At 46.0% G+C, this 14,329-nt stretch overlaps 1 protein-coding gene across 1 annotated transcript; it reads left to right on the forward strand.

Moving 5' to 3' along the window:
* The first annotated feature begins 5,375 nt into the window (after window positions 1-5,375).
* On the forward strand, window positions 5,376-13,530 carry LOC131819912 (transport and Golgi organization protein 1 homolog). The gene is made up of 7 exons (XM_059155328.1): window positions 5,376-5,592; window positions 5,700-5,735; window positions 5,815-5,882; window positions 6,006-6,100; window positions 7,075-7,139; window positions 10,093-10,246; window positions 13,352-13,530. Exons 1-7 carry the CDS (start codon window positions 5,431-5,433, stop codon window positions 13,354-13,356), a joined length of 585 nt encoding a protein of 194 aa, XP_059011311.1. The 5' UTR covers window positions 5,376-5,430; the 3' UTR covers window positions 13,357-13,530.
* Window positions 13,531-14,329: the final 799 nt, after the last annotated feature.

Below are 14,329 nucleotides of genomic sequence, written 5' to 3' on the forward strand. Positions count from 1 at the left end.
GATAATGGACATCCCTGCCGTGTTCCTGACCTTAGCGGAAAAGCTTTCAGTTTTTCTCCATTGAGAATGATATTTGCATTGGGTTTTCCATAGATGGCTTTGATAATATTGAGATATGTGCTCTCTATCCCTACACTTTGAAGTGTTCTGATCAGGAAGGAATGCTATACTTTGTCCAGTGCTTTTTCAGCATCTATTGAGAGTATCATGTGGTTCTTGTTCTTTTCTTAATGTATTGTATCACATTAATTGATTTGCGGATGTTGAACCAACCTTGCAGCCCTGGAATAAATCCCACTTGGTGGTGGAGAATAATCGTTTTAATGTACTCTTGGATCCTATTGGCTAGTATTTTGGTGAGAATTCTTGCGTCTGTGTTCATCAAGGATCTTGATCTGTAATTCTCTTTTTGGATGGGATCCTTGTCTGGTTTGGGGATCAAGGTGATGCAGGCCTCATAAAACGAGTTTGGAAGTTTTACTACCATTTCAGTTTTTTGGAACAGTTTTGGGACAATAGGAATTAATTCTTCTTTAAATGTTTGATAGAATTCCCCTGGGAAGCAATCTGGCCCTGGGCTTTTATTTGTTTGGATATTTTTGATGACTATTTCAGTCTCCCTACTGTTTATGGGTCTGTTAAGGTTTTCTATTTCTTCCTGGCTCACTTGTGGTAGATAATATTGTCTCTACTAGTACACCCACTTCTTCCAGATTGTCAAATTTGTTGGCGAAGAGTTGCTCATAATATGTTTTTATAATTGTTTGTATTTCTTTGGTGTTGGTTTGATCTCTCCTCTTTCATTTGTGATTTTATTAATTTGGGTCCTTTTTCTTTTCCTTTGATAGGTGTGGCCAGGGGTTTATCAATCTTATTAATTCTTTCAGAGAACCAGCTCCTAGTTTCATTGATTTGTTCTATTGTTTTGTTTATTTGTTTGTTTGTTTGTTTTGAAAGATTTTAAGTATTTATATGACAGAGAGAGAGATCACAAGTAGGCAGTAGGCAGAGAGGCAGGCAGAGAGAGGGAGGAGGAAGCAGGCTTCCCGCTGAGCAGAGAGCCCGATGCGGGGCTCGATCCTGGGACCCTGGGATCATGACCTGAGCCGAAGGCAGAGGCCCAACCCACTGAGCCACCCAGGCGCCCCTATTTGTTTCTATTTCATTGGTTTCTGCTCTGATCTTTATGATTTCTCTTCTCCGGCTGAGTTTAGGTTTTCTTTGGTGTTCTTTCTCCAGCTCCTTTAGGTGTAGGGTTAGGTTGTGTATTTGAGACCTTTCTTATTTCTTGAGAAAGGCTTGTATCGCTATATATTTTACTCTCAGCACTGCCTTTGCTGTGTCCCACAGATTTTGAACCATTGTGTTTTCATTGTCATTTGTTTCCATGAATTTTTTTTTCAATTCTTCTTTATTTTCCTGCTTGACCCATCCATTCTTTATTAGGATGCTCTTTAGCTTCCTTTCTCTGTCATTTGAGTTCCTTCCAACTTTCCTCTTGTGATTGAGTTCTAGCTTCAGAGCTTTGTGGTCTGAAAATATGCAGGGGATGATCGCAATCTTTTGATACCGGTTGAGGCCTGATTTGTGACCCAGAATGTGATCTATTTTGGAGAATGTTCCATGTGCATTAGAGAAGAATACGTATTGTTGCTTTGGGATGGAATGTTCTGAATACATCTGTGATGGTCCAGTGTGTCATTTAAGGCCTTTATTTCCTTGTTCATCTTTCACTTGCATGATCTGTCCATTTCAGTGAGGAGAGTGTTAAAGTCCCCTACTCTTCTTGTATTATTGTTGATGTCTTTCTTTGATTTTGTTATTAATTGGTTTATATAGTTGGCTGCTCCCATGTCAGGGGCGTAGATATTTAAAATTGTTAGATCTTCTTGTTGGAGAGACCCTTTGAGTATAATATAGTGTCCTTCCTCATCTCTTTTATTATACTCTTTGGCATAAAATCTAATTGATCTGATAGAAGGATTGCCACTCCAGTTTTCTTCTGATTTTCATTAGCATGGTAAATTGTTTTCCACACCCTCACTTTAAATCTGGATGTGTCTTAGGGTCTAAAATGAGTTTCTTGTAGGCAGCATATGGTTGGGTATTGTTTTTTTATCCATTCTGATACCCTGTGTCTTTTGATTGGGGCATTTAACCCATTTACATTCAGGGGAACTATTGAGAGATATAAATTTAGTGCCCTTGTATTGCCTGTAAGATGACTGTTACTGTATGTTGTCTGTGTTCCTTTCTGATCTACAATTTTTAGGCTCTCTCTTTGCTTAGAGGACTACTTTCAGTATTTTTTGTAGAGCTGGTTTGGTGTTTGCAAATTCTTTCAGATTTTGTTTGTCCTGGAATATTTTTACCTCTCCTTCTATTTTCAATGATAGTCTAGCTGGATATAGTATTCTTGTCTGCATATTGTTCTCGTTTATTGCTCTGAATATATCTTGCCAGTCCTTGCTGGTCTGCCAGCTCACTTTGGATAAGTTTGCTGCCAATCTAATATTTTTACCATTGTATGTTAAAGACTTCTTGTCCCGGGGTGCTGTCAGGATTTTCTCTTTGTTGCTAAGACTTGTAAATTTTACTATTAGATGACGGGTTGTGGACCTATTCTTATTGATTTCGAGGGGAGTTCTCTACACCTCCTGGATTTTGATGCTTGCTCCCTTTGCCATATTAGGGAAATTCTCTCCAATAATTCTCTCCAATAGACCTTCTGCTCTGCTCTCTCTTCTTCTCCTTCTGGAATCCCAGGTATTCTAATGTTGTTTTGTCTTATGGTATCACTTATCTCTGGAATACTCCCCAAGTGGTCCTGTAGTTGTTTGTCTCTCTTTTGCTCAGCTTCTTTATTCTCTGTTAGTTGGTCTTCTATATCACTAATTCTTTTTTCTGCCTCATTTATCCTAGCAGTAAGAGCCTCCATCTTTGATTGCACCTCTTTAATAGCTTTTTTGATTTGAACATGGTTAAACTGTGGTTCTTTTATTTATCCAGAAGGGGCTTTTATATCTCCAGATAGGGTTTCTTTAATATCTTCCATGCCTTTTTAGAGCGTGGCTAGAACCTTGGGAATCGTCATTTTGAACTCTAGATCTGACATATTACCAAAGTCCATATTGATTAGGTCCCTAGCCTTCGGTACTGCCTCTTGTTCTTTTTTTTTGTGGTGAGTTTTTCCATCTTGTCACTTTGTCCAGATAAGAATATTTGAAGGAGCAAATAAAATACTAAAAGGGTGGCAAAGACCCCAGGAAAGTGTGCTTGAGCCAAATCAGAAGAGACCCAAATCATGGTGGGAGAGAAAGGTGGTAAAAGGAAGTTCAGGGAAAAAAAATTTTAAAAGAATACAAATAATGAAATAATATAAGAAGAAAAATATATATACATATTAGACTGGTGACTAGAACAGGGTCATTCACTTAATTTGGGGTGTATTTTTGTCTCTTACAAGAATTTACCTCCCAAAATTTTAAAGAATGGAAAACATATATAAGAGTAAACACAATGAAAGGACAGAATATGACTATTAAGATGAAAAGAATTTTTTTTTTAATTTCTAAAGAAAGAGTTGATATGTAAGTTGGTTGGGAGAATAAAGAAAAAGAAAATGGAGAAGAATTGCTCAGGCTGGAGAGTAGAACAAGCCCGGTGGTAGATTTAGGGTGTAGTTTCATCTATTAGAAGAAGTTGTACCCCAAATTTTTTAGAAGAAAAAACCCTACGTGTATACAGAAACTGAAGTTAGATACAATGAAGGATAACATACAACAATAATAATGAAGGTTCGAAAAAGATTTTTTTAATGAAAAGTATTGTTAAGATAAACTAGTTTAAAAAATGTTAAAAGAAGAAACGGTAAAAGTTAAAAAAAATTATCTGAAGATAAAAAAGTAAAGTTAAAAAAATTAACTTTGCAAGACTAAAGTATCATGAGGAGAAAGCCGTGAATTCATGGTTTGCTTTCTCCTCCTCTGGTATTCCGCTGTTCTCCTTGGTAAGTGAACTTGCTCTTGACTGGATTTCTTGTTGGTCTTCTCAGGGAGGGGCCTGTTGTAGTGATCCGCAGGTCTCTTTGCCCCAGGCGGAATTGTACCACCCTTTCCAGAGGCGAGGCTAAGTAATCCGCTGGGGTCGCTTTCAGGAGAATTTGTTTCCTGAACACTTTCCGTAGAGTTCCAGAGATCAGTAATGAAAGTGGCGGCCTCCCAGTCTCTGGCCTGGAGGAGCTGTGAGCTCAGGGACCCATTCCTCAGTGCGCCCTCAGAGAAAAGCACTCATCATTTCCCTCTCCCTGGCCTCCGGCTGCGCTCAGATCTCACCCAGGCTGTGACCAAGTGTCTCTGTCTCTGGCACACAGCTCCACCTGGAGTCTCCGAAACCCTTAGATCGCTGAGCTCTTTTGGGGGGATTTCCCCAGATCCTGTGCCATAGATTACGGTTCAAGGTAACTCTGAGTTGAGAGGTCACTCCTTGGCTCTCTTTCTGTTCCCGGCTTCCCTGCTCTAATACCTGCGTGTTCTATGACACTCAGACACCCCCGGGCCTTCTGTGACCCTGCAGGACCTGGGGGCATGCTGTCCCTGCACGGGCTTCAGCCTGTTTTAGCCTCTGGAGCGACGTCCCTCAGTGCGCATCGCTTTTAAAAGTCCTGGTTTTGTGCTCTGTTGCTTGTCAGAAGCCGGACCCTCCCCCCAGGCTCTCTCTTCCCGTCGCTTTGGATTCACTTCTCCGTGGGTCCTACCTTTCAGAAAGTAGTCAATTTTCTGTTTCTCAAATTGATGCTCTTTTTCTCTTCGATCATCTGTTGGATTTGTAGGTGTTTGGAATGTTTTGATAAGCTATTTAGCTCGTCTCCTGCTACCTCATATCATCTCACCTTGCTGTTTCTCGACCATATTGACTCCTCCCTCCCTTTGGATTGTTAATCTTTGTACATTTTGAGGACTCAATTAAGTAATATACACTAAAATTCAGAGGATGTATCCAGAGCGAATTAACTGACACAGAAAGATAAGGCACAACACAATTACGTTACTAAACATATCGGGATCCCCAGTGTTGGCCTGACTGTGGAAACTAGCTCCATACCAGCGTCCTTGAGGTGGTGTTTGGAGGAAAACAGTTTGTCCTAGGATGAGTCTTTCCCATAAGCCCAGTAGTGGCATCTGATGGTGCTGGTCTTTGCAAACCTGGGAACCATAGTGAGGATAGAAGTTAAAGGAGAATAGAGCTTCATGACAAAAGACATTTGTCATGTGATAACTGAGGGAAAGATTGAAAATGGGTAAGGAAGTTTTGTCGGTTTTGATCCCGCAGGCAAAGAAAAATGATGAAGGAAAGGCTGTTAAGAACAGCTTTGATCCCACAGTCCAATTATAGTCAGGTGATAGTGTTTCCTGTGTCAGGATCAATTGTATGAGGGGACAGATAAGAGGAGGATGGCCACATTGGCAGATGATTGAAAATCACACCCAGTGTTGGGTTTTGTCTGATGAAAACAATTGTCCCCCTCACAGAAAAGAAGTGGAAGAAATGCGGGAAGAGCTGCAGGAGTCTAACCTCACCTTCAACCACAAGGTAATGGGAGTTGTGTCCAACACACTGACCCCTTGGCGCCCCCTGCAGGTGATGGTCGTGGCCCTTAGAGCCCTGAACATGGGTTTCTGGTGTGTTGGCTTTTTCAGATCGCAGTTCAAGAGAGGAACGCTCTAGCTAACTGGGTAAGTATTTTCCTTTTCCTCATCTTCGTTTGAGGCAGAGTTGGGCACAACTGAATGTGGGTGTGTTTTTCTGCCGCAGATGAAGGCTCGGTATTGGGAAACAAGGATGATGCAGCAGAGCAGGGAGAACGCCTACCTGAAATACAGGTGTGAGACTTTGATGTGCGTTTTTACGGGTGTTTGGAGAGGTGACGGCTATGCTGTTTACTGCCTAGGAGAGGACGTGGTGTTGTAATTCTTAGAGATGTCCATTCTTTTTCTGTGTTCAAGACTGCGCATGATGCAAAGGGAGATGCTGCCTGTGGGATCCGTGAGGCAGGAACTGATGCAGAGAAGGCCTGAGTCGCAGAAGCCTGTGAGGCAAGGTAGGGAGCACGAAGTGAAATGAAGCAGCCTGATTTCTGTTGTGAAACCACACGGTGTCCTTCCTGTTCCTGTGGGTGATTGCTGTGTGTCCTGGAGAAAATCACAAGCCTGCAGGTTGTCTGAAGGGGTGACAGGAGGGTGCTTTTCTTATATGTCCCCAGGCAGCAGGACACTTGCCCCGTGACAGGTGGAGCTCACGCCGCTCCACACCTTCCCCCTGCTACCCCCTTCGGAAGAGCTGAGCCTGAGAAGGTGCGAGACGAGCGCCCTTTCCACCTTGACTCAGTGGTCAAACTTTGACAAAAAAATAAAAGACTATTTTTGAAAAAGGGCATTTATTTACTCATTATGGAGGCTTCTATATTTTTATTTTATTTGTCATCTATAGGACCATATTGAGCAATGAAATATATTTTACTCCTCTCATGTCATCGGTGCAGTGCCATTGCTTTATTGCTCAATCTGTCTATGATTTCTTTTTTCGTGACTATACAAATGTCAAAGTCTGTTTCTTCCCTGAAATGTTTATTTGTTGGCCAGTCACGCATTCTAGGTCCCAAATGCAGGATGGACAAATGAACCATTCACCTGTGGCCTGAGAAGAGAACATGGGCTGTTCATGTTGAGGGTTTGTGGATGTCCCCACGCAAGGCTATTCTCACTTAGGTGTTTAATCTATGAAGATAAAGTGATTTTTTCCTGATGTGTGTTGAGCACCCCAATTTTAGTGTTGATAGCCAGTTGTACCCCAACCTGTTTACACGTGATGGGTTACTTACAAAAACACTGGAACCAGGGCCCTGGAGTGTCTCAGGCAAGAGGAGACTGGTGTCTCTCGTTGCAAAGGACTCACTTGAGTCACGGGTGAAACCCTCTGATAAGGGACCCAAGTGTGGGAAAGAGTGCAAGATGGGGAGAGGAAGGCATGGAGGGCACGAAACCAATATAAACCTCTGACCTTTGTCTGATCTAGCATCTAGAGTGGTTCCCAGGATGAACAGCAGCACTAGCCCTCAAAGCGACCCAGAGATGCATACGGTAAGTGCTTGGGCATTTTTAGTTGTGTCCGTTTCTGAAATGGATTGCAGTGTGGACAGGTCCCTGTCCTAGCCTGTGGCCTTGGTGTGTGTCCTGCGATCATCCCTTTCAGAGTGCACGCTGTTCACCCAGGAGCCTCCGCCTGCTCCGTTAGAGATCTTCAATTTTGTGCTTCCTCCCAAAGCTGTAGATGCTTTGAGATACGTGATGGTAGGATGCTCACCTCATGCATCTGTGTGTGTATGTGTGTGTGTGTGGACGTGCGTGTATGTATGTGTGTACATAACTCGAGGAGGGTGACATCTCACCCCACAGTGAAGTCATCTAGTCCGGCTGACTCCTTGTGGTTTGCTTTCCTGCGGGAGCTGGAGCATTTTTAGTATTCGGGTCAGGAGACTAACCTGGGAGGGTATCTGCAGAGGTCCTCAGATGGAAAATGGGAAAAGCCAGGACCGCGTCACACTTGCCCCACCTGCTTTGGGCAGCTTGAGTGTTTGTGGAGAAGGTGAGCTGTGACCTCCCGTGCGTCCCATCTGAGTGGATGAAGACGACAGCTGGAATCCCTCCAGTTGGCCCCTGGTTGAGATGATGATGAACTCTGGCAGGTGCCAGGTGTGTCATAGAAAACACCCCCTGGAGCAGCAGCCCTGAAGAGGGAATCCCAGTGACTCTCTGCAAGGCCCACACCTCACACGTGTTTTACTTGTGCTTCCATGAGCGGGTTCTGATGGGGTCTGATGGCTGTGCCAACTCATAGGGTCTCTCCATACCCATCTTGGGAGCATTGCCTCTGCTCTCCAGACACACTGGTTCCCATTTGGGGGTATCGAATCGGCCCATCAGTGGGTCTCAGCACCAAAGACTAGGCATTTGCTCTGTGCCTGAGCTAAGGACTGTCCGAATGTCGGGGACGTAGATCCACAGAGCTGGTCTCGCTCACTCAAAGGGGTCCTGTTACTCTCAGAAAGCACTCTTCCAGGTCCTCTGCAGGACTCCGGACACTCCTATCTCCTCAGCGGTGTCTGTGGCCATGGACAGCCCTTGTGGAGTGTAGGAGATCCCATTGTCAGGGAGGGAAGCAGAGCTGTTCAGGGGGGATGCTGGTGGGCTTCCAGTTGACCCATAAGCACATGCACTTCCACATGTGGACAACAGGCTTTCCAGGGCCTATCATTGTGTTTGTTCTCAATGTATAGAAGGAGCTGCTCTGTTTGATGTGATGGGGGAGGTGTGGTCCCAGCTGTAGATACTGGCCTGTCGTGAATGGAGTTTTTTCCTTAGTTGATTATCCTTGGTGTCACACTCTTGTCTCTGTCGAGGTGTGCAGATCTATATTAACATGTGGTGACAGTAGTTTTCCCCATGGCATGTCTTCACCCCAGGTGCTAGGTGAGACACAGGGGGCGGATAGGTGTTCTGGCACAGATGCTATAGTATTGGAACATGGTGGTGGGGAAGATGTGTATGCGGATGTGTACCCCTGCCTGCCCACAGTGCACTCCGGGGAAGTAACTGGGGGAGGAGGGCCCCTCCCTCACAGTGAAGTGCTCTGGCCAGCCCGACTCCCTTTAGGTTACGTTCAGGTGCACTGGTGGTGTGCTCATGCTAGGGATAGATGGGTCTGGTAATCCTCACAAATGGAGACTGGGGAAAACTCTCTCTGCATTTTATACTGTCTCCTTTGCAGTCTGCAATGTTCTCAGGGCATGTTTCACAAGTCATCTCCATTTTACTTCTGCTGGAAAACGTGCCTTGCAGAACCAGCCCACTTAAGACCCTTTCTACAAGTATTTTGAAGTGTCAAAGCTCTTATGTGCACTGTCATAATCGCACACTGGGTCACATGTTCTGAAGGGGGACATCAGTGATTACGTGCATGATCACTGCCTCCCAGCCCTTCAACTGGGTTTCCAGGAACAGGTCCTTTGGTCCTAAATTACTGTGAGAGTTTATTTCTTTTCTCATCACACGTGTGGAGTTTTCCACTGGGAAGCATATACCCTTTTGTGAATTCTCTTATATGGCCTTCCCATCTTCATTTCCCATTGTACAAAATTACTCTGGAACTCAGTAGGTTGAAATTTCCCAATGACTGTGTTTTCAGACAAACACAGGGGATGCCTGTGTGGCTCAATGCATTAAAGCCTCTCCTTAGGCTCAGGTCATGATCCTATGTCCTGGGATCAAGCCCCACATCAGACTCTCTGCTCAGCAGAGAGCCTGCTTCCCTTCCTCTCTCTCTCTCTGCCTGCTTCTGATCTCTGTCTGTCAAATAAATAAAATCTTTAAAAAAAAAAAAGGCAAGCACAGCTGCTCAGTGTAAATAAAGGTTTTTGATATCATGTCCCTCAGACGACACTTTTCCAGTGCCCCTGTCAGACCACAAGGCCCTAATTCCTCAAGTGTCTTTGTAGCCATGGACAGAAACTGTAGAGAGTAGAGGACCCCTTTGTCAGGAGCGAGGCAGCGTGGGGAGAGTCAGGGACTTCTACGCCAATGATTACCCTCAAGTGCCTCAGAAACTTTGTGGAGAAAGGGCATTCAGTTTCGTCACATTCTCTCTATTCTGCCCAAAGCAAAATCTTCTCTGGTGGCTGAGGAGGATAGAGGAAGTATTGTTCAGAATGTCGATGCCTCCGTGTCTGGAATGTGCTGCTTTAGTTTGCAATGATCCTTTTTCTCTTGAAGACACTACTTCTTGCTGGATAATGTGGGCCGACATGGGCAGTGATGTGTGGTGACAGGCTATTCCTGTAACAGCCATTGCTGTCTCCCCCCTCATTGTACTGGCCCCAGCTGGGAGGGACATGTAAGTTTTCTAGCATGATGCAGCTCTCCTGGAAGGTGGTATTGGAGAAGGAGCCGGATGCTGGGAGCTCTTTCTTTTGGTTTCTTTTCTTGGTGTTGCAACTTTTGTCTGTTTTGCTAAAATATTTTCTTGTCTGTTCTGCAGGTCACTAGAGGTGTGAGAGAGTTCCCTCATTGCCCAGGGCTCCTCCGTATGCCCTACCACATGGGGTGGAATGTACCAGACTTCCCTCCTCCTCATCCACCTCCACAGTGGTGGACATGGGGGCCTTGGCCACACTTCGTTCCTCCACCACAAGGTGAGATGATCTGAATTGACATGGGTCATAGAGCTTATTCATAGTTGAACCACTTCTGTCGGTTGAGAGGATGGAGAGGTGGTACCACAAGGCTTTGCAATGCAGCAATAAGCCCAAGTGAGGACATGGTAACATTCCTCCACTTTGTCTGACGTCCATCTCATGGACTGTCTGGTTCAACATACAGAACTGGGCAGCAGGCGTCTACTATGGAGCAGAAAAGTGACATTCCACAGAGGACAGACATAGAAGCATTGCCCAGGTGCACTACACAGACACAATGTTTTGGGCTCTGGGCTGGACGAAGCACAACCTTCACATCAGTCTCACATGTGGAGACCCCCAGTTGTCCAGCATTATAGATTAGTTCTGGAAACATATGTCCCACGAAGAGTGGTTGTATCTGCGAGGGTGATGGACAGTTCCCGCCTTCGTCCACAGGGGTCCAGGGAGTCCTGTGAGAAACACAGTGGACCCTCCGGAAGGAGAGAGGGGAATAGGCTGGGGCAGGGGTAGAGAGTTGGCTTGAATCCTGTGTGATCGTCAGTCTGAAACCACCTCTGTCCCTTCTCGGACTTCGGTCCCAATCAGAAGCCTGTGGAGCTCAAGGGGACAATAGCAGCACCATGCCCGAGAAGTTCCCAGAGAAGAACCAAGTAAATGCTGGAGCGTTTTCAGTTGTACCCATTTCTGGAGTCCTGTTCCTCTCTGGGCAGCACAGTGTCCTGACCTCTGTGTGTTGGGTATATCCTGGGGTCTGTGTGTGGTGTCGTTTCCCGTTCAAAGTGGCAAGTCTTCATGCAGAGCTTACAGGCGTCTATTTCCAGATCATCACCTTCTGGTTGTGTCAGTGGAGCAAAGGCAGAGTTTGTGTTCAGGGCTTGACATTCAAGGGGAAACCAGGCTGGGGACGCTGTATGATTCTGAAGTTCTTCGGGACACACGTGCTTGTGCCTGGCTATTTGCGCACACTAAGCAGTGGGCAGTTGCCATTGTTGGGAAGGAAGTGTCTCCATTGCACAATGGCAGACATCTGTCTCTTACCGTCGTACACATCCAGCATCCACATACGTTGTTCTGGGAGGGATGAAACACCTCTCACTTCATCTGCAGTGTGTAGGGTTTAAGCTGTCATTTCCTTAGTTGTATAAACGCCTGACACAGGGAAGTGGTCCCTTCATTGTTCATTAGCGTAGGGGTCTGCCCTTGTCCTCTGTAGCTTAGAAACTTGTGGATAAAGCTCTTGTCTGGTCTGGGAGGTTAGAATGAAAGAGAAAATGGCAGATGCCGGAGGCAGGTGTAGAGGGTTTGCTGGAATGTTGCTCAGTCACTTCCAGGTGGAGAAGCTTCTGTCTTTTCCATGGTGTGGGTCAGATACAGATGCTGGAGCGTCCTCCACAAGGACCAGCGGTGCTGCCCACAGGCCTCTCGTGGCATGAGGGAGTGAAGACTGCTAAAGACATGGTAACTTTCTTCTGGTTGTTCTGTACTTAGAATTGATGGACCTTGTCTTCCAGTCATACTGAGAGGGTTGTAGGTTCCTTGTGGTGGCAGAGACCTGCCCTTCTCCGAATGCTGGGCACAGCAGGTTTCACACACATATGGTATGGAGACGATGCTCTGTGCTCCGGGAGGGCTGAGGCCTTAATGTGAGGAATTGAAGGTGTGTGTCTGAGAGAAGGGAGGGACACACTGATGACAGGACATAGACCGTGTGTTCTGTATAAGGGAAGAACTAGAGATGTATCCAGAAAGAAGGGAGGGAGCCCTGAGTCACACAGAAACAGGAGTTTGTGGATGCCCAGAAGGCCTGAGGTGCTCAGGGAGAGGCTGGGCTTCTCTCAGGGAGGGTGAGGCCGTTCCTGGCAGGCCAGCAGCTTGAGAGTGAGTGTGAAGACACCATGCCGTCCACACCGACTGCAGCATGTGTTCACTCACACAATGTGGATCACGCCGTTATTTGTCTCAGAATGTCGTTTTTGCCATGAATCCCTTCACTCATAGTCTGTGAAGAGCATTGTTTCCCTGAATTTCTGAAAATTCTGAACCATGTGAAAGAGTATCGTGGAGATTTGGAAATTTAACTTGGCCTTTGGGGATTCTTGTCTGGCTGACTTTAACTCCCGCAGCGAGAAAACATGAAGACAAGACGGAGAACCAGTGAATGGTGGCCGCCCTGGCCTCAGCCCGAGTCAGACTGTTAGTGGGAGAGTCAGGTTTGGCCAGGAGCAGCCCTAGCTGGAGCCCTGTCACCAGGCCTCCGCATCTGCGTCACCACCCTGCCTATAGCTGTGCACTTCTCTGGGACTTCAGTCCCAGTGTCCAGATTTGCCTGTATTCCAGATTTCTCAGTCCAAATACCAGCTATCAGTGGGGCCTTCTCAGGGCCTCAGCTTTTATTTTAATCTGTCATAGAGAACATATTGGATTCTGAGGTCACTAGAACAATAGGAGTTGAAGTACATAAACTGCTGGGGCCCCTGGGCGACTCAGTGGGTTAAGCAGCAGAATCTTGATTCCTGCTCAGGTCATGATCTCGAGCTTTAGAGATTGAGGCCCAAGTCGGGCTCGGTGCTGAGTGTGGAGCCTATCTGGGATTCTCTCTCTCCCTCACTTCTCCCCCATCCCTCTTCGCTCACAAGTTTGTGCTTTCTCTGTCTCTGTCTCAAAAAGAAAAAATAATAATAATAATTGGCAAAGAATCTGGGCTCTGACCATTCACCATTCTCACTGTTTAAATGAAAATAGCTCCATGCCAATGAGCATCAAAAAATGTTTGTTTAAGTCCATAAAATACACTAAGAGTGTAATACCTCAGCCCCGGTAGTGGCAATTCTCATTTCAAAGACAAGGCAAAGAGCCCCATTTTTTCTATTAAAAGTCAGGTCCTAGCCACAATGTAGTAAAATATACTTAAGAGAACAGGTAAAATCAGATATTTCTACGTAAGATGTGAAGACAGTTATTGTCTATTACATACAGACTCACAGATGTGGCCACACACCCAAGTGTTCATCCAAGGCCTCAGATACAGTATGGAAGGCAGAGAGCATTTAGGAAAACATAAGTTCCCATTGTACTAACCCAAATCCTCTTGCCTTACAGGGTAATCATTTTGTAATCTGAAGACTTCCTTGACCTCCAACAACCAGGCTCCAATGAGTTTTTATATCTAGTCAAGATATGAATGTTTCTGCCTGGTGGTCTGAATGCTTTCCCTGCCCATCCTGTACCCTGTGCTTTGTCTCTCCTGGTATCTCCCCAATAAACTGTTCATGGTTCTGTCTCTGTGTCAGCATCTCCCTTCAGGGGGACCTACAGTCCCTCTCCTTCGAGGGCACAGGGTGAAGCCTTCAGACAGATAACACCCTGGCAGCAGTGGTGAATGGAGGATAGAGCAAGATTACCCTTTGTGGTACTTCTACTGCAAGGGACCCCAGGAACCTTTCTGGGGAGGGGGCCCAGGTTGAATTTAGATCTGATGGTGTTTTTATTAACTCTGGTGACAGATCCTCTTGAGCACATGGCACCTGCTTGTTTAGGGGGGTAGTGATCAGCAGGACAGGTGGCTGTCCCTATGCAGTGGTCTACTGTGACAGTGAGCAGAGAATGAAGTGTCTTGTGAGGCCCTGAGAGCCTGGTGAGGAGGCCCTGCATTAAACCAGCTTTTGTGCAGGGTTTTCACCTAACCAGCTGCCCCCCAACCACAGGGGGGCCTTGAGTGGAGCTGATAGTGGCAGTGTTTGTGGTAAGACCCATGATGCCCCACAGTCCTCCCACAGTTTCCCTGTTGAGGGATGGGCAGGGCAGAGGTCCCCGAAAGGAGACCCATCCCTTCTTCAGCAGCAGGAGGATTTGGGTGTGTATGCTTCTGTCCCCTTTTAGGCCCTTTTTTCCCAATCCCTTCTGCAGCAGAGCCCTCCTTCTTCCCAGGTCATGGGATCCAGCTCCATTCTCACTGCCCCAGGATAGAGAGCCAGAGCTGTATTTCCAGCCGGTTCACCCAATGCCCTGGGGAGACCCTGGGGCCTTTGCAGTAAATTCCTGCCTCCTGAGGTGTGACAGAGAAGCGGCCTTGTTGGC

This window comes from Mustela lutreola, chromosome 17 (genome assembly GCF_030435805.1).
Source record: "Mustela lutreola isolate mMusLut2 chromosome 17, mMusLut2.pri, whole genome shotgun sequence".
Lineage (NCBI taxonomy): Eukaryota > Metazoa > Chordata > Mammalia > Carnivora > Mustelidae > Mustela > Mustela lutreola.

What these genes read in the sequence shown, in the direction of transcription:
- LOC131819912 (XM_059155328.1), top strand. Translation starts at nt 5,431, where the DNA reads ATGAGGGGACAGATAAGAGGAGGATGGCCACATTGGCAGATGATTGAA. An exon ending in ACCTCACCTTCAACCACAAG is followed by an intron (nt 5,593 to 5,699) that starts GTAATGGGAGTT and finishes TGGCTTTTTCAG; the next exon opens with ATCGCAGTTCAAGAGAGGAA. An exon ending in GGAACGCTCTAGCTAACTGG is followed by an intron (nt 5,736 to 5,814) that starts GTAAGTATTTTC and finishes TTTCTGCCGCAG; the next exon opens with ATGAAGGCTCGGTATTGGGA.